Genomic DNA, 21,777 nt, shown 5'->3' with positions numbered 1-21,777 from the left:
ACGCCAGCCGTGGCTTGTCGACCAGTGAATCCAGATACCCAGCACATAAGTTGGAGTTTCTGGCGTTAAAATGGAGTGTGACGGAAAAATTACATGATTATCTGTATGGATCCAGGTTTGTCGTTGTGACTGATAACAACCCGCTGACATACATCTTGACGTCTGCCAAGCTTGATGCTGCCAGCCACAGATGGCTTGCTGCGCTCTCAACATATGATTTCAAACTACAATACCGAGCGGGCAGCCAGAACCAAGACGCGGATGCACTCTCCCGAAGACCGCATCACCAGCCACCTGACGTCCACTGTCAAAGAGAGTGGGACATGGTCCAAAAGTTTGCACGTGACCATGTTGAAGATACTGGTATTGCAGTTGAAGTTGATCCAGAGGTTGTGGCCGCCATATGTCACAGCTGCTTGGTGAGAACTTCTTGTCCGGAAGGTTTTCGAGGGACCTGCATAACTCTGGTTGAGTCACTGAGCATGTCTGTCGCTGCCATCCCTGATTCCTACGACAGTGAGTCTCACCAGGGATTGCCTGTCGTTCCATCGTTGTCACAGGATGATCTACGAGAGAAGCAGCGTGCAGATTCTAGTCTCAGAGAAGTTATCTACCAACTAGAAACGGGTGAGAAAGTCCCTCCCACTGCGAGGAAGGAGTTGCCAGATCTTGCTCTTCTGCTTAGAGAGTTAAATCGCCTTGAGCTCCAGGACGACATTCTCTACCGAAGGAGGCAGGATGGAGAGCGTGTGTCTTTCCAGCTCGTCTTACCTGAAGAGTTGCGCCATGTGGTTCTTACCAACCTCCATGACGACATGGGCCATATGGGGGTTGAGCGAACACTGGACCTGGCACGAGCTCGGTTCTTCTGGCCACGCATGGCTGCAGATGTGGAAACCAAGATCAAGACCTGCAACCGATGTGTCAGGAGGAAGACTCTTCCGGAGCGAGCTGCCCCATTGGTGAACATAAAGACCAGTCGACCACTGGAGCTGGTGTGCATGGACTACCTATCGCTCGAGCCCGATAAAAGCAATACTAAAGACATCTTAGTCCTCACAGATCATTTTACGAAGTACGCTGTGGCCATTCCAACTGCCAATCAGAAGGCGCGGACTGTAGCTAAATGTCTGTGGGAAAATTTTATCGTGCATTATGGCATCCCAGAGCGTTTGCACACAGACCAAGGGCCCGATTTTGAGAGTCATTTAATCAAAGAGCTGTGCGACATTGCTGGTATTCGGAAGACCAGAACCACGCCCTACCACCCTCGCGGGAATCCGGTGGAGAGGTTCAACCGAACGCTACTAAGCATGCTGGGTACGCTAGAGCCAGAGCAGAAGCAAAGGTGGAAAGAGTACGTGAAGCCTCTGGTCCATGCTTATAATTGTACCAGAAGTGAGGTCACAGGCCATACCCCTTATGAGCTCATGTTCGGCCGCTCCCCAAGGCTGCCAGTTGACCTAGCGTTCGGTTTACCAGTTCGTGACGCACCGTCTACATCGCACTCTCAGTACGTGCAGAATCTTCGCTCTCGACTCGAAGAAAGTTACCAACTCGCTGCAAGGAATGCAGCAAAATCAGCAGAAAAGAACAAAATACGTTTCGATCAAAGGGTTAAACCATCAACGCTGGAAGAAGGAGAGAGAGTGCTGGTCCGCAACGTTCGACTCCGTGGAAAGCATAAGCTGGAGGACAAATGGGAGAGAGACATCTACGTTGTCATCAACCGGGCTGGAGAGCTTCCCGTTTACACGGTGCGGCCCGAGAAGGACTCATCGGGACGAAGTCGTACTCTGCACAGAGATCTCCTTCTGCCATGTGGGTTCCTACCTGAAAGTACCGAACCTGAACTGCAACCCAGTATACCAGCAAGAAGACCTCAAACACGTAGTCTGACGAACCTCGGTGTTGATACTGAGGAAGTCCCGAGCGAGGAGGAGGAGTGGGTTTGTCCGGAAATCTCGATTCCGCCCACGGTGAAGGTTAACGTCGGGGGAACTCTTCCTGTGGAATCCTCAACCCGTAATCTCGTAGTTCCTGAACCACCTCACGTACCTGTGAATAGCCTACCTGATGTCGGGAAGTCCTCTCTGGTGTTTGGTGCCATGGATCCGAACTCCTCCAGCGAAGATCTCAACGTCTCTAAGCCTGAAATAGATCTGGAACCATACTTACCTGAACCTGAAGATCTCCCCATGGCTCTTGAGACCCCTCCATCTGAAGAAATGCTGGACCCTGGGGGCCCAGTAGAGACATCCCCGCATGCGGCAGTTCCAATATCGCCGTCCGCTCAAGCACCCGTTGCCACTCACAGTCCTGAGAACGGGGTTGCTTTAGAAGTTACTGAACCTGACTCGCTCGTTCGTCGTTCTTTGCGACAGCGACAGCCGCCCAAGCGTTTGCAATACTCCGCTTTAGGCAATCCGCTAATCTCGGTCGTGCAAACGGTTTTTCACAGTTTAGCCGATGCTTACGGTGAAGCTTTTAGCGGCGCCGCAACCGACGTTCCTACTGTTCATGTAGTTTAGCATGCACCGGAGTTGCATGGGGTTAAGGGGGGAGGGTGTAACCCAGGTGATGAAACCTGTGCCCAGCCTGTTCCTACCGTTCCCATTCATTAGTTTTTCCCCATGCCGGTAACCAATCACTGCGCTCGCTTTCGGTGACGTCATCGAGTCACATGGGTCGGGGCGGCGTAGCGTGCGTTCTAAGATGGCGCTGCGCATTCAGTGTGCAGATGCAGTGGGGAAAGCAACATCAGAGTCGTGCTACAGGTCGGTTTGAGCTTATTTTCGTTGTTCTAACACTTCGTTTTTACTTATCATTTAACTGGTTTATATCTCAACTCATAGGAGTCTCCTACCGTGACCCAAACCGCGAGGAAGAGCGCTTGTGGGTAGAGATAGATCGCTAAACCGGTGAGTGTTTGTTTGTTGTCATGCTGCGGTAGCATTGGCGTTAGCCTCCGCCGTTTTGTGTATGGGCGCTGGTTAGTATGGGGTTTCACAAAGTTTATGCCCTGTTTCTTAATTATGTCAACTCTGAATTGAATGTGAATTGAATTATGATCCATATGTGATTAACTTGTGTGATGTGATTGTGATTGTGACTGCTGGTTATTATTTGTAAAGATTAATTGCTAAATATTATAACTAGTGTTATGAAACTGATCTTTGAATGTAAATGTAAATGTATAGTGCAGCTAGTGCTATTAATGTGACATTTATTATAGATTGATTTAAATTATGTGCACATGTGAGCGAAATAGTTAGCAACTAGCTGGTGATTTATTAGAGCTTTTGGTCCTGTTCTCCAGGCCAGGTTCTAATCCCGATGGCGAGCTGATGGAGCAGGCCTAGAGCCTACAGTTGGCAATTGCTGAAGAATCGAATCGCACTCTCCTGCTGGGCGGGTAGGGGGCTCCTTGTAGTCCACGAACTCTCCCCACTCAACTCACTTGCCCACACACACTACATTCCCCAAACCCCCTCAGACATTTTCCCCTGGACAATTACATCCAACCCAGACGTGGGTCTACCCGGGATTTGTGGAGGGGTTGGAAAGTGGGGTGGTGTGCCTGATGTTGGGGTTTCCCAACGCTGGGTTTGCGGACTCTGGATTATGATCAATACACAGTTATATTGTATTGTGCATTTTGTTGGTCATTTGATTTGAATTGTACTCACTATTAGATATCGATTTAAGCGCTTATTTGTTGAATGGCCATTCACAGAATCTATACTATTGGTCACTGTATATATTTTGCACTTTTGTTTATAATTACTACTTTTTCTTTAAATACATGGTACCTCTAAACCATACTCTTGCCTCTTGTCCACTCCCTCCTAGAGCCGAATTAGATCTTCTGGTCACTAGCCTATGTTGACATTTCCCTTTTTGTATTCCTGTGTTCCGTAGTAACATAACTTACTTGCAGGTACTAGGTACGTACTCCATAGAAGTTATAACATTGTTATACACAGGTGCTACATGTGTATAAAAGGTCATGCGAAAAGTAAAACAATTGGAAAAGGTACTGCAAGATAAGGTTTAGCTGTATGAAACAGGAAAAGGATGTCAAAAGATCCAAGGCACTTAGAATGCCAGTGCTCAAACTCTGATAAGGAAGTGATTTAGGGATGCTGTTGAAACCAAACCATGGTCAGGTCGGCCAACAAAAATGTCAGCAGCAACTTCCAGGAAAATTGTTCATGATGTTAAGGGGGAAAAAACAAGAGATATGACTAGAATGTGTGTACGTGCATATAGTCTTTTTATTTTGTTATTTATTTTATCACAATTTTTATTTATTTACTTATTTTCTGTCTTTTTTTTCTTCTTCTTCTTCTTCTTCCTCTTTTCCTGGATTCAATTCAAGTTCTGTATTATCTTAAAGGGGGGGTATTATGCCAAATAGACTTTTTCAAGCTTTACATCATGTTATTATGTCATTCCCTCATTAAAGACATGCCTGAAGTGTTGCCTTGGCACATTCACGTATTTTTGAGTAATCTGTAAAAACTCTGATGGCGGCCATTTTAGGGACAGCTTTGCCTGAGTCCTCCTAGGAACGCCCCCACCTCCTGGAGACGCCTCCGAGCTTTCGTCACCAGCCGAGTAACCAACCACTGCTCCTCAGCAGAACCCCCTCCCCACTGATGCCACAGACAGCGTGTGGAGGCGGCGTGTCAGAAAGGGTCAGAGGTTCTTAAAGAGACAGAGGCCTATTTCAAGACATTCACTACAGCCATTTTGAGAGAGCAATTTTATACAAGGCAGTGTTTCAAATGTACTGCATTTACTGACCAACAGAAGGTTTGGTCATCATTGTATTGTGCTATAGACTGGTGCCCTGTGATTAAAAAAAGCATAATACCCCCTCTTTAAAGAAGTGTGTGTGTTTTTGTGTGAGTGGTTGATTGGCCTTTGGTTGGGGAGGAGGGTGGGTCGAGTGTTTACATGCCGTTCATTTAAGGCCGTTTCACACATGTTGGAGCGCCTTGTAGGTCGCCTCGAGACCGCCTTAGCTCTAACTTCATTTACTCCAAAGTTAGTTACGTCCGTGTTCACACGCGCTCGCACAAAACATTGCAACATCAGCCACGTAACAACGATCAGCTGTTCAACGAACTTATTCCCAAGACAACGGGCATCGACCTGTCAATGTGCCGACACCGACGCACGTGCACGTACAGTCACACGTTCCCGATGTTACGCGGTGGTCACGTTGGCGTGAACCTGGCCCCCCATCATACTCAATTTTGTATACATATTGTGCTACGTTTGTGCTGTAAAAATGTTTGTTTGTGCTGTTATCGTTTTTCAGATATTGAGTGAATTTGAGCATGATGAGGGGCGAAGTTCACAGAGGTGGTGGTCATCACACCTCTCCCTCGTGGTTGAATACAGTGAGGGTGACGTGAAGCGAGGAGAAATGAATCAGCAAACAGGAAGGGAAAGATGGAAAAGAGAGGCGTACCTTGATGTTGATTCATTTTGCCTCGTCAGAGCAGTAGTAGTAATCCAAACATCCTCTGGCAGCGCTTAGTCATTCTTTCTTCATGCTAAAAAGAGGCATCAAAGCGAGAATAGTTCACCAGAGGTCGGTCACATTCACGCCACTCCCGCTCCGAAGCAGAGGGCGGCACAGGCCGCTCCGAGACCACCTGTTTCAGCCGCAGTCGGAGCAGTTTTAGCCGGCTTAAAGTGCTGCGTACCATTCCTACAGTGAAACCCGGAGGTGGATCACTGATGTTTGGCGGATGTGTGAGCTACAGGGAACGTGGTCTAAACTGATTTCAGGATGGCGCATGGGACGCACTTGGACGTACGAACATGACAACGATCCAAAGCACAAGGCCATGTCGACCTCTCATTGGCTACAGCAGAATAAAGTGAAGGTTGTGGAGTGGCCATCTCAGTCTCCTGACCTTATTTACAGGAACTGGAGGCTTTTTGCCTAAAAGAATGGCCAGTTTTACCATCCAAGGAAATAAAGAGGCCCATCCACAACCTATTGATGTTGAAGGGGGCAATACACAGTTTTAAGAACTGTGGTATGCAAACTTTTGATCAGGGTCATTTTGGTACTTTCTGTCTTCATTATGATTTAAAAATAGCAAACTCAGTTGTTTCAGTTGTTTGTTGTTTTGGCTTCACACAACCACCAGAGTGAAGAAAACCCTTTTTGTGTTTTCTTTCATAGTCTTTGACAAATAGTCAAAAACAATCAAATCTTTTGAGTACAAATGTAGTGAGAACCAGTTGTTTACATATACTTTATAAAAAGACACATTTGCATTTTTTTTTCACTGTCTGACATGGAACCAGAATAAACTTTTACTTCTTTAGGTCAATTAGAATTTAAAAAATATTTCTATTTGCAAAATGCCAGAAGAATGAGAGATAGATTTTTTTTTTTTTAGACATGTTTTTGTTTCTTTTTTACAAAGTCAGGGGGCTACATACACTAAAATTACAATACCTTTAACCAATTTGGGAAAGCAGATGAGAGCAAGTCTGGTTCATCCTTGGGTGCCATTTCAAGACACTTGAAGGTGCCACGTTCATTGGTTAAAACAATGACCAGCCATCAGATCAGAAAGAAGGCGGGTTCTGTGTCCCAGAGATGAGCGAGCTGTGTCTGAAATGTGACTATCAATACAAGAACAAATTCAAAAGACCCGGTGAAGATTCTGGCTGAACCTGGCAAGAGCGAGTCATTATACAGAGTGAAACAAGTACTGGCCCGACATGGGTTGAGAGGGTCCTCTGACAGTAGGAAGCCCTTACTCCAAAAGACAAATCAAAAAAGCCAGATTGGAGTTTGCAAATAAAAAAGGATCAAGACTTAATTTTTTTTTGGAGACATACAGTATCCAGTGGTCTTAAAATTATTATTGTTTGCCATAATGACCATTTGGAGGAAAAGGGGGAATCTTGCAAGCCTGAGAACACCATCCCAACTGTGAAATACGGGGGTGGCAGCATCATGCTGTGGGGTTGTTTTGCTGAGGGAGGGACTGGCGCACTTCACACAATAGATGACATCATGAAGAAAGAACACTATGTGGAGATATTGGAGCAACATCTCAGGAAGTTAACGCTTGGGCACAGATGGGTCTTCCAAATGGACAATGACCCAAAGCATTCTGCCAAACCGGTTACAAAGTGGCTTTAGGTCAATATGTTGAAGTGGTTTTGATCTCAATCAATCTGAAAATGTAGGGGCATCGCTGAAATGGCATGGGCATGCAAGGTGGCCTACAAATGTAGCTCAGTTACACCAGTTCTGTTTGGATGAATGGACCAAAGCTCCTGCCAACTATTGTGAGAAGCTGTGGAAGGAAATCCAAAATGACCCAAGTTATACAGTTTAAAGGCAATACAACCAAATATTAATGAAATGCATGTAAACTTATTTCTAAATTCTAATTGACCTTAAAAAAGTAAAGGTAAATTCTGGTTTCATGTCAGACGGTGAGAAAAAAAAATGCAAATGTGTCTTTTTGTAAAGCGTATGTAAGCATCTGGTTCTCACTGTATTTCTATGTTCTTTATTTAGATAGAGATTATTTCCTGATTCCTGCTAGAACATGCTGAAAAATCCTCAAGCTGCTTTTCTTTTGTGCAATGAGTAACTACAGCTAATTTCAGTTATTTATTTATTTTATTAATGAATGTATTTGTTTGGTGGATTGTAGCATGCCTTATTTTGTGTGTCAGTCTGTTTCTAAGTAGTCAAAAGCAGAAGTGGGGAAATAAAAGTGGTGACATCGTTCTTAAGACAGTCGGGGAGAGTGGGGTAAGATGAGATGCTTTCTGCTTTGGTAGTTGTTGTGTTGACCTAAAAAGTTACTTAATTCTGGTTTCATGCCTGACACTTATGTGCCTTTATGTGTGTGTAAACAAAATGGATCTAACTGACACGGACATTTGCACGCAATGCAATTTAGGCAGCACCGATAATTATTTGCATGCCACATGGGACTGCACTCTGGTACGCTTAGTGTACACACAACAGATAAGCTCTCCACTATTTTGGGATGCAGGGTCCCATTGAATCCATCATTGTGCCTTCTCGGAGACACAGCACACAACTAGCCCTACCGAGCAAGTACAATAACCCTCTCCTCATCTCTCTAACTATCGCTAAGAAATGTATTTTTCAAAACTGGTAATGCATTTTTAATGCAAAAAATCTTGCAACATTAACCACTGGATTAATAAAACAGATTATATATCAATGGAAAAAGCATAGCTCACAAACAAAAGCATATGTCGATCTTCAATGAAACATGGACTCCATTCATTGAACATCTACTCGTATCCATAAACCTCGATCTCGCTTACATGGATTTAAAAAAATGATTGTGTAGATATAGATACCTTTTCCCCTCCTTTGTCTGTTTCTTTTTCCTTTCTTTTATTTTCTCCTTCTTGACTTGTATTATGTTACATGCATGCATGTATATGTGTATATATTTGTGTGTCAATATGTGAATCTGCATGAGTATGTGTATTTCCTTCTCATAAGTTAGTTACCCTAATTATATCTTATCATCTTTTTTTTGCTGTTACTATTTATTCACTGTGGTTTGTGAACTGTTGTGATTATTGTTGTCATTGCTACCATTTTTATTTGACCTCTGATCCCCCAACAACAGCGGGTGTTGTTGTTTACAGATGTGTAGGTGTATAAGGTGATTAAGTGATATAAAGTGATAAAGTGATATGAAGTGATAGCGGCAGATTTAAGTGTGGACACGCCACACAGTGCAACAGAGCAGATTACATCAGAGTCTGTAACTAAGCTATTGGGTCTTGTTTTTGTTCATGAGTCTGATGGCGGAGGGGAAAAACTGTTCAAGTGGCGGGAGGTCCATCTTGTTTATTTTTTTCCTTTTAGTGTTTCCCATTTGCAACTAAATTAAAAAATAAATAAACTAGACCCCGAACCACCAATAAACAATGCACAAACTATAGAGTAGCACCACGGGTGACAGTGGCAGGTGCACACTATCGTTGTGTCCTTGTGCAAGACACTTCACTCACCTTCCCTCCAGTGTTTGTGTTCACTGGTGTGTGAATGGGTGAGTGGTTCCTTGATGTAAAGCACTTTGAGTGCCTAAAGCAGGTAGAATGGCGCTATATAAATGTAACCATTTAAGGAGCTATCCTTGATTTTTTTATTTTCTGTTATTGGAATAAGATTAGTTTTGTCCTTTAGTATATGGTAAAAGCAGACATTTATCCAAAAAACACTGGTTTTAGAGCCTTTTAAACAATCATAAAATGTCAGGCAAGTAGGCATTTTTTACAGTGAAGTGACAGTTTTCTCTCTGAAAGTTGTGAAACCTGGTTTAAACTCTGTTCCTGTGACAAATTTTGATGTTGTAAATGCATTAGGAAAGTTTGAGATGAGTTTGGACCAGAAAATAGCAATTTGAAATTTGAGTGACCCTGTTTCTTTGTACAATCAGGTATAGCTCCTTTAACATTGAAATGTTCTGTTTCTTATTCATTGTTTCTTATGGAGCTGAGGCTCAGTTTAGAACTCTGCCAAAGCTATTAATCTGCTTTTATACCTGACAAAATGAACAACCAACAGAAAACAAATTGGCCTATACGTCTATTGGTTTTTTTGTGACCATCATTTTTGCGATCAGACCAAAAATTCACTTTGAGTAGTGAAAAACACATTGTTCAATTAAAAAAAAATTGGGTTATTTTACAGCCAATGTTCCCCTTTCTTGTCTGGCAAGTTCAAATCATGTAAAGAACAAATCTATAATCTTACATGAAAATACCATTGTTTTATTTTCAAAATATAAGGATGGTTCAACTTACCCACTGGCTCAACTTACCCTCCCCGAGCTACTATTCTCCTGGTTTGCGTAATGAAAGATAAACTCAAACCAAATGGTAAATGGTAAATCTCAACTTATATAGCGCTTTTCCACATTCAGCAATGAACCAGTCGCAGTATGCAGATACTGAAGTGTCTTGCGCAAGGACACAAGGACAGTGTGCACCTTCATGAGGCGGGATTCAAACCCTCGACCTTCCTATCATGAAACGACAAAACAGGACTCTTTTTTTTTTCATCTGAAAAGGTGACAAACCAAGGGCAGATAAATAAACTGATCTCAAGAGCTATTCCAGATGAAAAGGAAAACGTTTTAAATTTAGAGATATCAATTTGAAACTTTTGCTGTAGATTCATAACTGGCCCTTATGAAAATAAGGCCTTTTATGCCTAAAAATGCCCAAAATTTCCTATATTTTTGGTGAGGAAATCTGGATATGGATGGATTGAGCCAGGTTTAAAAGTATGGTTTTATTTTGCTGATGTATTAGTTACAAAGACTTTTTAGAGGGGATTTTGGACATCTCGTTTGAAATACTATGTTTTTTTGTGTGGAAAAATCAGTAAAAAATTAAATTTTGCTTTGTTTTTCACAATTCAAAACTCAATGAACCAGGTAAGGGATAACAAAAATGCCTCAGAAAAAAACATTAGAAACATTGTTCAGTCCAAGTCTGGAGAGTTTGAAGTCTGTAGGTGATTCTTGTGTGGAGATGTTATCGCATTTTTTTAAAATGACAATTTCCCAAGAATAAAAAAAAAAAAAAAAAATCCATGTAATAATTAAACATGTTATTGTGAAGATTAGGTATTTGTTTTATTTCCATGTGAAAGAACCCAAACTGGCCCCCAAAAAAACTGAAAGTTGAAAAAAAAAAAAAAAAAAAAATGCCAGTAGGGGCTTCACTTAAAGGATAAAAAAAAAGCAAACTTTTCGAAATGTGACTTGAATTTAGCTCACATGGGAAAAAATAAAAATATTAAAATAAAAATTGAATCGATAGAAGCCCCACTCACTTGGACAAATTTCATTTGTAAAGAAAAAGGATCAAAATGGTCTACTATAAATGAAGCGGAAACAACAATCAGACACAACTGGACACTTTATTTGGAAGAAAGGGTTAGAATTGGTGTTTCTCAACTCCTCCAAAATCAAGACAGAGTTGAACAGAGTAAACTGGCATTGGTCACTTGATAAAGCACCGAGAGAGAGAGAGAGAGAGAGAGAGAGAGAGAGAGAGAGAGAGAGAGAGAGAGAGAGAGAGAGAGAGAGCTGTTAATTACTGTAATATGACAAAAAATGTATTGCTTTTAGGTTTAAATAAGTTATAAAGATGTGCTCAGAGGGGATCTATATCTATTCAAATTTAAATTCCGCCATGTTTTTTGGGGTTCAAAATTCAATAAATCAGTCTAGAAATTAGATATTTAAAAATCAGTCTGCGCAAACCTTCAAAATGTTGTTAAGTACAAGGCTGGAAGTTTTGTGTCAGCAGGTACAATGAAAATGTGGTTCCAACAATTCCAGGAAGAAAAAAAAACGCATCTTGACAGACTTGCCCTTGAATTTACAATTGAAACATTGAAGCAGTGCAACAATTAAACACCTTATTGTTTATATGTTAAGAGAACAAACTACCCACAATCTAAAAATGGAAAAAAAAAAGGACAGTGCAACAGGTTGGAAAAACTATATTATTATATATATTATATTCTTTTCCATCTTTTTGAATTGGCCTAAAGACTAAGTAAGTAAGTGCTTTATTGTCATTGCACAATAAAGAGTTCACTAATAGAATAAAACCTTTACAGTTTTTGTTGTGAGAATTTCAAAGTGTTTTGACAGAGGGAGATTTTGCTCATAGATTTGTGTATGCATATATCCATAATTATTTGTACAGGTTGCATTAATCTAAGGTTCTAAAGAAGCTGGTTGGTTTTCTATTATAGAAATGTGTCTTTTGCCTGTAAAACTGCAGTTATTTTAAGTATTTACATTAATGTAATTCATATATTTAATAAATATGTCTAGGAACAGACATCAAATGCGTTGTTTTCTCCTACATAAATATTTAATAACGGTGGCATTTTTCAATCAGTTGAAAGGACATTATCCATGGTAGGTTTGTAGAACCAATCGCTACCAACAAACAAAAAACCAAGGCACTCCTCCCACATCATAATTCTCTATTTACATTTTCTAAAAGGCCTTTATCATGATGGGCTGGTGAATCTTAAAATCTTTTCAAACATTTTGCTGGTTTCTTCCACCAATAAACTCTAACAAGCCTTTTTCTACCAATTCCTGATTCGAGATTTCATGAATATTATCTGAAAAGATAAAAGCATAAATTCAACATAGTGAATGCAACCTATTACCTGAATTTTGCAAAGTAGACTATTGAACGGCCATAGTCATGTTACAACAAAAGAGAGAGGAATAAACTAACTTGGCCGGAAAATGAAGACAGACAAAAATAGTGATAATATCAGGAGAGCAGATAGTTTGGGAGCAGGGGCGCTGGCAGAGCGTACAATGGAGTGGAAGCACTTCCCAACATTCCCAATTTTATCCACGGCCACCATCTCGAACACTTCTGCGCAGCACGAGGCATTGTATCGGTATTGAGCTGGATCACCGCCGATGACTTCTGTGAGGGTCCCATTGCCCTGATTCAGGCTCACGCTCTCGATGCCGGTGCCGTTTCCATCCGTGATGTTCACAGAAACTTCCCACACATAATCCTTGCACTGAGACACATGAGGGCAAGCATCTACTATGTTGATAATCTCACACACTGGTGGGAAAAAATCTGTAATCTGAACAAAGAGAAAAAGCATATTTTAGTTAGTGTTGTTTTCTTTTGTACAAAAAAAGTATTTATTTGATTAAAACAAACACTATGAATGTGAAGAGGCCTGGAAATATTGTAAGTAAAACGATGGTTCATAGTATTCTAAGTAAAAATAGACACCCCTACAATGTATATATATTTTTTTGGACATTTAATTATTTTATTTTCATATAAAACCTCATTTGGTTCGCATACATCACTTTTGAGTTAGATGTAGTCCCTGCCCTTGACCGCTAGATGGCGCATGTCAAGCACTGATAGAGAATAGCTGAGGCATTGCAGAGGAAGAACAGTCCTCTCGTGCTGAAGTAAAAAAGCAGCTTAACGCATGTGCTCTCACTGTTCTTTTATTACAGGTTGGTAACACTAAAAGTTGGTGAAGTTTAGGTATATTACCAGAGTCATAAGGTGTTTATGGTAAGTGTGAGTGTAAGGAATTACAACATAGAGAACAAGCTATATCCACACAGAGCCATTTGATTATTTAGGACATAGATGAAACGTTTTTCATTACAATGGGACATTTAGTAGGTTTATTTTATCACCAAGGTGTATATTAAGGGTTTATGACCAAATACTAGTAATGCCTTTGTACTACTGTGTTAGATACAGAGCAGCCAGAGTAGTTTAGGACACTTGGTTATATATTGAGCATAGTGATTTCATTAAAAGCATGTTTCAAAGTTGTAGTTAAAAAGATAAATATTTGTACAGTTAAGAAGTAATATTATAATATATAAAGAAATAGAGAAAAATAATGACTAAATTCATGGTACGAATAATTAGTTAAATAGGTAAAATGTGGGGGTGAGGGGTATGTTATCAAAAAAAAAAACAGAGTGTGTTTTGGCTTCATTCACGCAGTTCTAAGCAATCCTCCTGAATCTCTCTGTGCAGCTGCTCCGCCCTCTCCTGGAAAACCACTTGTGGACGTTTTTTTCGTCATAGTGTCAAACAGGAAGAGCCCGATGTCTGTAATGTAATGCCTTACGTCCTGATTTTAATTTATAGAAACAGCCTTTTCATTATCTGGAGAAAACAAACGCACCCTCTGAGCGTCTGAACAGATACTGAAAGTTGTGAAGAGGGAGCTCGTTCTAACCTACTCTGGACACCTGTTCTTTTTTCTTACCTAACGATAATATCACGCAGAAAAGTGCGTTCAAATCTATTTTTTCATCCAAAATAGTGTTTGTGTGTGCCTGTCTCTAATGGATGCTTGGCCAGAATCGAAGTGGATTAACTTTTATAACAAACGCGTGTCCCATAGTGTAAACACCTGATGGACCAGAGCGGTGAGTCAATCAAAACACGCGTTAGCTTGTGTGTTAGCCATTTATGACGCTGTGTTGCAAATGTCAACTCCTTATTACTGCACTGTGAAGTAACTTCACTTTTTACTGTGATATTTATACTACTTTTACTGCTTATGTTGCACGGGTGGAAAGAGGGGGCTGAGTTAACTCAATCGAAGAATTAACTCCGCTTCGATTGAATTTGCAAAATTCCCTTCAGAAAATACTTATATTTCTCACAAAAAATAGTACTCCATTGTGGTAGAGGTATAATATATCATATAAATGCCTATAGTTTACTTTGGAATGGCTAAAATAGCATGATACAGATCCTTTAAATAAACTCCACATGGCAGCTGTTTATATACCCTTTTAAATTGTTCATTTTTGTGTGTTTCAGTTACCTTTTCAAGAACAGAGAATCTAAGAACAACATAATTGGAGTCAGTGCCGCGAGATGCCTCCAGTGTCAAAGTAACATCTGTGCCAGAGAGTGTTTCAGGAGGGGGCGTTATGGTCAGTGTGTCATTGCTGTACTCTCCTGGTTTCAAGGTGAGACTGGAATGATGAAAAAACACATTAATCGTGCCATGTTTATAAATGTTTCATATGCTTCAAGACCTAGCTTCTGACCTCTTTGGGTAGTCCATTTTGAAATCTCTGTCGTTTCGAGCATTGATGGTGAAATCACCGCCGGCACCATTTGTCAAGACACTAAAAGGCAATGTGAATGGTTTACCTGGCTCCATACTGCTGGATACAATGGCCTGGAAAAAATAAACAAACAATGGAAAAAAATGCAATTATTATGCAGTATAGGGCTTTCGTTCTACGCACCTACCGAATGTTTATCTAAATATTCAACAAGAACAAGTTGACCGTTGAGCAACAGGGGTCATTAAAGGGACTAGATCATAGATATTTGATTAGAGATAGATGATTACCTATTCAGCTCCATTCATTGTAAAAGTCCCGAGCTCGGGGTGGGCAGAGCCTCCACAGAGCTTGATTGACAGGCTCTGGAGTCAGTCAATGCAATGAAAATACTTCCACTATTTTGGGCTGATAAACAAAAACCAACGTGGTTCAAAATTTTCACAGTCATAGCGATTTTTAGAACAAATAAAACTCTTTGGAGCCAGGCTTTAAGGCCATTTTAGGGAGGTCTGAAGTCCCATCAGAATCCTGTCTACCAAGTGTCTTTTGGAGTCGCCCCTGGCCACAAGTGGTATTACAGCAATGTCAGCTCCCCGCCATGAGGACCATAGAGAAGCACGTTCCTCGCCCATTGGACTAGATGGAAGTTGTCATTTTTTTCTCGCCACTGCCACCTCAGGTCTTATGTGTAACAGCAGTTGATAATTCGGCCCGAATTATTGATTGTTTGTTTAATATTATGGTCAGATCAGAGTGCTACTGGGTATTGGATGGCATCCTTTTACACCTGCAGTGTGACCTTTGACCTTATATGCTAATGAAGGATGGAAACGGTAATATTGGTAATATATAAATCGTGCAATGTGATCGGATAACAGGATAATAGACCAAGATTAAGTTCCATCTGTACATTTTTGTTTCGGACATTAGTATCGCTGTGCAAAATGTAATCCAAAAATTGCTATCTCCGTTATCGTCATGGTGGCTTTTTAATAGTTTGGTCCATCACCAACCAACTGTGTGGCAGAAACAGCATTATTATTAGCATTATTATTATTATTATATTGCTCAGCCCACTAGCTTACTGTATATGAATATGGTTCCTGCTGTCCCCCATCAGTGAGTGACATTGTCACTTTGTTCACTGTGATTGTTTCTCCTTTTTCAGTAAACCAACCTGGATGTTGACTTTAGAGACAGACATCTGAGTGGTAGACTGTCGTTGGAAGTCTGTGTTTGAAACTGTGTCAGTTCCTTTCAGAAGAATCACAAACTCTCCTTCGGGCACTGAGGAGACCGTGACCAGGATGTTTCCGTCTCCCATGGAGGTTGTGTTGGCGACAACAGAGGCAGAACTGGACACTGAAATCAGACTGACTTCCTTCACTTTGAGCGAGTCAGGGCCTTCTCTACCCATCAGAGGCAGCATGAGGGTGGCAGGCTGGCCTGAGTAGAGGAGTAAGAGAGTAAGGTGGGTTTTTATGGTTTTACAGACATGAAAATGGCCAGAGATGATACACATAATGATTATACAGTGCAATGCAAAAACTGTATGGTGAAGGTAATGATATTTTCTAAGAGCTTAGATCATGTATTACAATTCTTGTGCAGTTGGTAGCTTATCCATCTCCTATGAAATAATTAAATTAATCTCAATTTGATTCCATGTCATCATTGCTCTACCCACGCACAAAAAGCTGTCCTAACAATGCCATGACAAAGAAGCTGATCCTGCCTTAATTGTGATGGTATAGTGGCCAGACATAAATAAATACTCAAAGAATTCATGACAAAATCAACTCCTTTCTTAGTACTTAATGATATGTCTGAAATAGTTTTTTTTTGGGGGGGGGGTATTCCCTGGTATTACCTGCTTGTGGACGTCCTGTAAGTACAGCAAATCCTGGGTGAGGACCTCCAAATTCCTCCACAAAGTCATAGATGAAGGCAATGGTGCTCTGGCCTGGCAACACACGTACAGATTGTAATTAATACAGAAGAATGCAATGCATTGTTTTGCACATGTTAAAGATAACATTAACACAAGTCTAAGTTAGTTTAACAGGAAAAGGAACAGGCCACCGTTGATCCATACTGAGATATGTTCTCTCCTGAGCTTCGACAAGTTGATACATACCTGTCTGCCAGGTAAGTATCAATGTACCTGTTTGATAGATGTTTTTAGCATTTGGCCTTAAACAGGGGTGAAGTTAGGAGCAACCACACTCTTTCATGGACACACACAAAGACCAGATAGGTACGTATCAACTTGTCTAAACTCAGGTAAGAACATATCACAGTATGGAAAATCGGTGGCCTGTTCCTTTAAATCACGTTCTATATCACTCCACTGCTGCTGTTTCCATAGTAATGACAAACAATTGAGCGGAAACTAGCGTCAGGTAAAACAATAAAAAAAGTGAAATAACATCTGCCCAGGACTAACTAACTTGAAACGGTGCATTGGACAGTTTTAATGCACTTCGTGGAAGGACATAGTGTACGCTCAATGGCAGGGCAACATTGAGCGTGCACTATGGCTGGACACTGAAAAGTACTGGAAAGGCATATGGGAGAAGGAGGCTGCAGTGATACACAGTGGCTTGTGGCTCTGAGGGTGGACCAGAGCAACCTCCCTGAACAAAATCCAGTCACCATCACAGTGGCAGACATCCAAGAAAGAGTCTCAAGTGTGAAAAACTGGAGGCCAGGCCCTGACTTGATACACGCCAACTGGCTAAAGAAACTCCATGAGCACTTGGCAGCACAAATGAACCAGCTGCTGAGAAATGGGAATCACCCTGAACTGCAAACTGAAGGGCACACAATAGTGAAGGATCCCCCAAAGGGTATGGTCCCATCCAACTATCGCCCAATAACCTGCCGCTCCACAACGTGGAAGCTCATGTCCGGCACCATAGCAGCTAAGATAAGCGGGCACATGGATCAATATGTGAGCACAGCTCAGAAGGGAATCGGTAAAGATACCAGAGGTGCCAAACACCAGCTCCTGGTAGACAGAACAGTCGCTCGAGACTGCAGAACCCGACACACTAACCAGAGCACTGCCTGGATTGATAACAAGAAGCCTACGACTCAGTGCCACACACTTGGATCATTGAATGCTTGGAGCTATACAACATCAACAGGACTCTAAGGGCGTTTTCACACAGGCTCTCGTTAGGGCGACCTAAAAGGACATTCAGCCCGAGAGCGGCACTTTAGGGTCAGTGTGAATCAAACCGCAGCACTTTACGACGGTCTAAACAGCCGCTCTGACTGCAGCTGAAACAGTTGGTCTCGGAGTGGCGGACCTCGGGGCAAACGTCTCTTGCTTTGATGCCTCTTTTTTCCAAGTCATAATGAATCTGCTCTGCATGAGGACGTTTGGATTACTGCTCTGACGGGGCAAAATGCATAAACTTGAAATCATCAAGGTACGTTTTTCTTTCCCGTCTTTCCCTTCCTGCTGCAGTGAAACCTTCCTCTTTATGAGCCGCTCAAAGTGCATTTCTCACCCTCACTGTATTAACCCACTAGGAAGATGAGTGACTGCACACTTCCCCGTAACATCGAGAAAGTGTGCACATACCTGTGCGTGTTCGCACATTGACAGGTTGATGCCCGTTTTCATGGGAATAAGTTCATTGAACAGCTGATTGTTGTTACGTGGCTGATGTTGCGCTGTTTGGTGCGGAGTGTGAACATGGACTGAACTATCTTTGGAGTAAATGCAGTTGGAACTACGGCGGTCTCGGGGCAGCCTACACGTGCTCCAACATGTGTGAAAATGGCCTAAGAGCCTTCATTGCAAACTCGATGAGTTTGTGGAAAACCACCCTTGAAGCCAATGGCAAGCCACTTGCACGTCTCCATCAAATGTGGCATATTCCAAGGAGCCGCCCTGTGCCCACTGCTGTTCTGCATAGGTCTGAACCCCTTCAGCCAAATAATCAACCAGACTAGCTATGGATACCGACTCAGGAATGAGGCTACCATCAGTCACCTCCTTTACATAGATGACATCAAGCTGTACGCTAAGAATGAGCGAGACATCTGATCCATACCACCCGGATCTACACTGCAGACATGGGGATGTCATTCGGACTAGAGAAGTGTGGTCGGGTGGTGACTTATATATAGTAGTAGTAGAAGTACAAGTACAAGTACACATTAGGGCCAAAATTAATAGATAATAATGTTATTTTAGTATGGCCTCAAAATGACATGTATATACTATTTAGTAAAATAATGTTTCAGGATTTGTATTTACCTGTCACTTTGACTGTATAAGGGTTGTTGGAGGTGATTCTGATCTGCCAGGTTCCAGACGCTCTGTCAGCATTTAGAGTCGTGCGCCATAGGTTTCCCACTGTACTGATGGCGGCCAGAGCACCGCTGGTTTGACTGCTGCTCTGGGTTATACCTGAAATACAAGTAAATGGTGATTCTTTATCTCCATTTTCCTTACTTCCATTTACAAAATGTGTCCTGGTGTGTTACCATTAGGATTTGTCAGTGTAAAAGTAAGAGCTGATCCAGTTATGTAGATGGTGATGTTTTTCAGGGAAGCGTCCACATCAAATGAGAAGGAGTCTGGATTTCCGGGGTTCCTCGCTTGTTGAAGAACCGTCACCTAAAGAAGATGGGTGATGGATTCAATATCTCACAAGTTTGTGTTTGTGTGGGCTCTCAGTCATTCAGGATTTTTACCATTAGTTCAAATCAAATCAAATCAAATTTATTTATATAGCACATTTAAAACAACTGCTGTTGACCAAAGTGCTTCACAAAAGGTCTACAGTACAGAGGAAAAAACAACAACATATAAATATAATAATAAGAAAAAAAACACAATATACAAAACAGCAAAGCACTAACAGCTTAGATTTGACCAGGTATGTGCTAGACAGTGTTAAAAGCTTTTGCATAAAAATGTGTTTTAGGCAACGATTTAAAATATTCAAGTGTCTGTGCAGCTCTGATGTGGAGAGGCAGGTCATTCCACAGTTTTGGACCTGCAACAGAGAAAGCCCTGTCCCCTTTGGTCACATATTTGGAGCGAGGGACCTCTAAAAGCAGCTGATCAGCAGATCTCAGAGCCCGAGCAGTGGCGTGACGGACCAGAAGCTCAGACAAATACAGAAGAGCAGCGCCATGGAGACATTTAAAGACAACAAGTAAAAGCTTAAACCTTATCCTATAATACACAGGGAGCCAGTGTAGAGCCGCTAACACAGGGGTGATGTGCTGTCTCTTTCTGGTCCCAGACAGCTCAAGGCGTGATAAAAGAATGCCATGATCCACTGTATCAAATGCAGCAGTTAAGTCCAAGAGCACAAGGACAGAGTGGACTCCACTGTCAGCAGTTAAAAACAAGTCATTAGTTATATGAATTATGAATTTTCTTCTTTCTACAATACCAGACAGAGTGGCGTCTCAATATTGATACATAAGAACATTTCCCTTATCCACAATTCCACAATTTCGGACCCTGATAAAGGTCGATTTATTATTATCAATATATCCATAGATAACAACCCCATAACAATATGCAATATCTATGGACCCAATAAGGATGACCCAGCCTTCTTTCGAACCCTTTTCACCACTCTCTCAAGTTATAACTCTTCAATAATCATAGGAGGAGATTTCAATACTGTTCTTAATCTATCCCTAGATAAAAGTATAATCCCAAAAAACAACCGCCCCAGTCAATCAGCCGCAACAATAAACCAGTTCATGAGTGAGTACGGTCTTTGCGATGGCTGGCGCACTCATAACCCCACAGCTAGGGAATACACATTTTACTCACCAGTACATAAATCCTTCTCCCGCATAGATTACTTTCTCATGAGAAATTCCATCTTACCCAATATTAGAGACATACAAATCCACCCTATAGTGATCAGTGACCATGCAGCAATCACATTCACATGGAACCTGTCTACCCAAAACCACCAGCAGATGGCGTTTTAATACATCTCTTTTAGAAGACCCAAGCTTTGACAGTCTAATTTTAATAGAGTCGGCATCCTTCCTAGAAATTAATGACTCCCCAGAGTCATCCCCATCCGTGCTCTGGGAAACCGGGAAAGCTGTCCTAAAAGGCATTATAATTTCATATTCATCATTCATCATTCATCAAAGAAAATTAAATCCCAAAAAGAAACAGAATTAGAACAAAAAATCAAACAATTGGAAACAACAAACGCTCACAACTCAACAGACGAATCAGAGAGAGAACTGATAAAATACAAGCACCAACTGTCCGACATTACTAACAAAAGAACACAATTTTTAATCCAAAGACTCAGACAAGAACATTACAATCACAATCACAATAACAAATCTGGCAAGTACCTAGCCAGTCTCTTGAAGCAAAACATAGAAAAATCGAGAATAACCACAATCAAGGACTCAGCGGGGAAGCCAACACAATCACCTCAGGAAATAAACAATATTTTCAGACAGTTCTTCGCTCAGTTATACTCCTCAGATAAACAACACTCCCAAGACGACATTAACACCTTCCTTAACAGTATTGACCTACCACAACTCTCTAGCAATCAAACCAATCTCCTTGATGCACCTATAACTGACTCAGAGCTCCTCAAGTCCCTAAAACTAATGCCCAACAATAAAGCGCCCGGTCCAGATGGCTTCCCTGCTGAGTTCTACAAGCACTTCTGGACGACCCTCTCCCCATTATTCCTTAGATTAATCGCAGAAATAAAACAATCATCTAAAATCCCGGAACATATGAACAACGCCACCATAACCCTAATCCCGAAACCAAATAAAGACCCCACATTAACTTCAAGCTACCGCCCCATATCTCTTCTCAATGTAGACTTAAAAATAATAACCAAAACATTAGCGCATAGACTAGACACAATCATCCCATCTCTACTCCATCCAGACCAAACAGGCTTTATCAAAGGAAGAAATTCCTCCAATAACACACGTAGACTTTTTAGCTTAATTGACCACTCTAACCAACAACAACTCCACTCCATCATTGTTACCCTCGACGCAGAAAAAGCTTTTGATAAGGTTAACTGGACATTTCTCATTTCCACCCTAAAAAAATTCGGCC

General features: G+C 41.4%; 1 protein-coding gene across 3 annotated transcripts in view; it reads right to left on the bottom strand.

Moving 5' to 3' along the window:
• Positions 1-12,177: 12,177 nt before the first annotated feature.
• The window catches only part of LOC306960786 (von Willebrand factor A domain-containing protein 7-like), an 86,748-nt gene continuing 77,148 nt past the window's right edge, over positions 12,178-21,777 (bottom strand). For all 3 annotated transcript variants that reach the window (XM_079553338.1, XM_079553337.1, XM_079553339.1), the window contains 7 exons: positions 19,182-19,314; positions 18,952-19,104; positions 16,549-16,641; positions 15,856-16,124; positions 14,655-14,788; positions 14,426-14,579; positions 12,178-12,691 (listed from right to left, as the gene is read on the bottom strand). In XM_079553338.1, coding sequence (XP_079409464.1) covers positions 12,317-12,691; positions 14,426-14,579; positions 14,655-14,788; positions 15,856-16,124; positions 16,549-16,641; positions 18,952-19,104; positions 19,182-19,314 — 1,311 coding nt within the window. In that variant the 3' untranslated portion in view covers positions 12,178-12,316. The remainder of the gene's footprint in view (positions 12,692-14,425; positions 14,580-14,654; positions 14,789-15,855; positions 16,125-16,548; positions 16,642-18,951; positions 19,105-19,181; positions 19,315-21,777) is intronic.

The sequence above is a fragment of the Gobius niger genome (assembly GCF_951799975.1).
Source record: "Gobius niger genome assembly, chromosome: 3".
NCBI lineage: Eukaryota > Metazoa > Chordata > Actinopteri > Gobiiformes > Gobiidae > Gobius > Gobius niger.
This window is presented reverse-complemented; position numbering and strand designations above follow the sequence as displayed.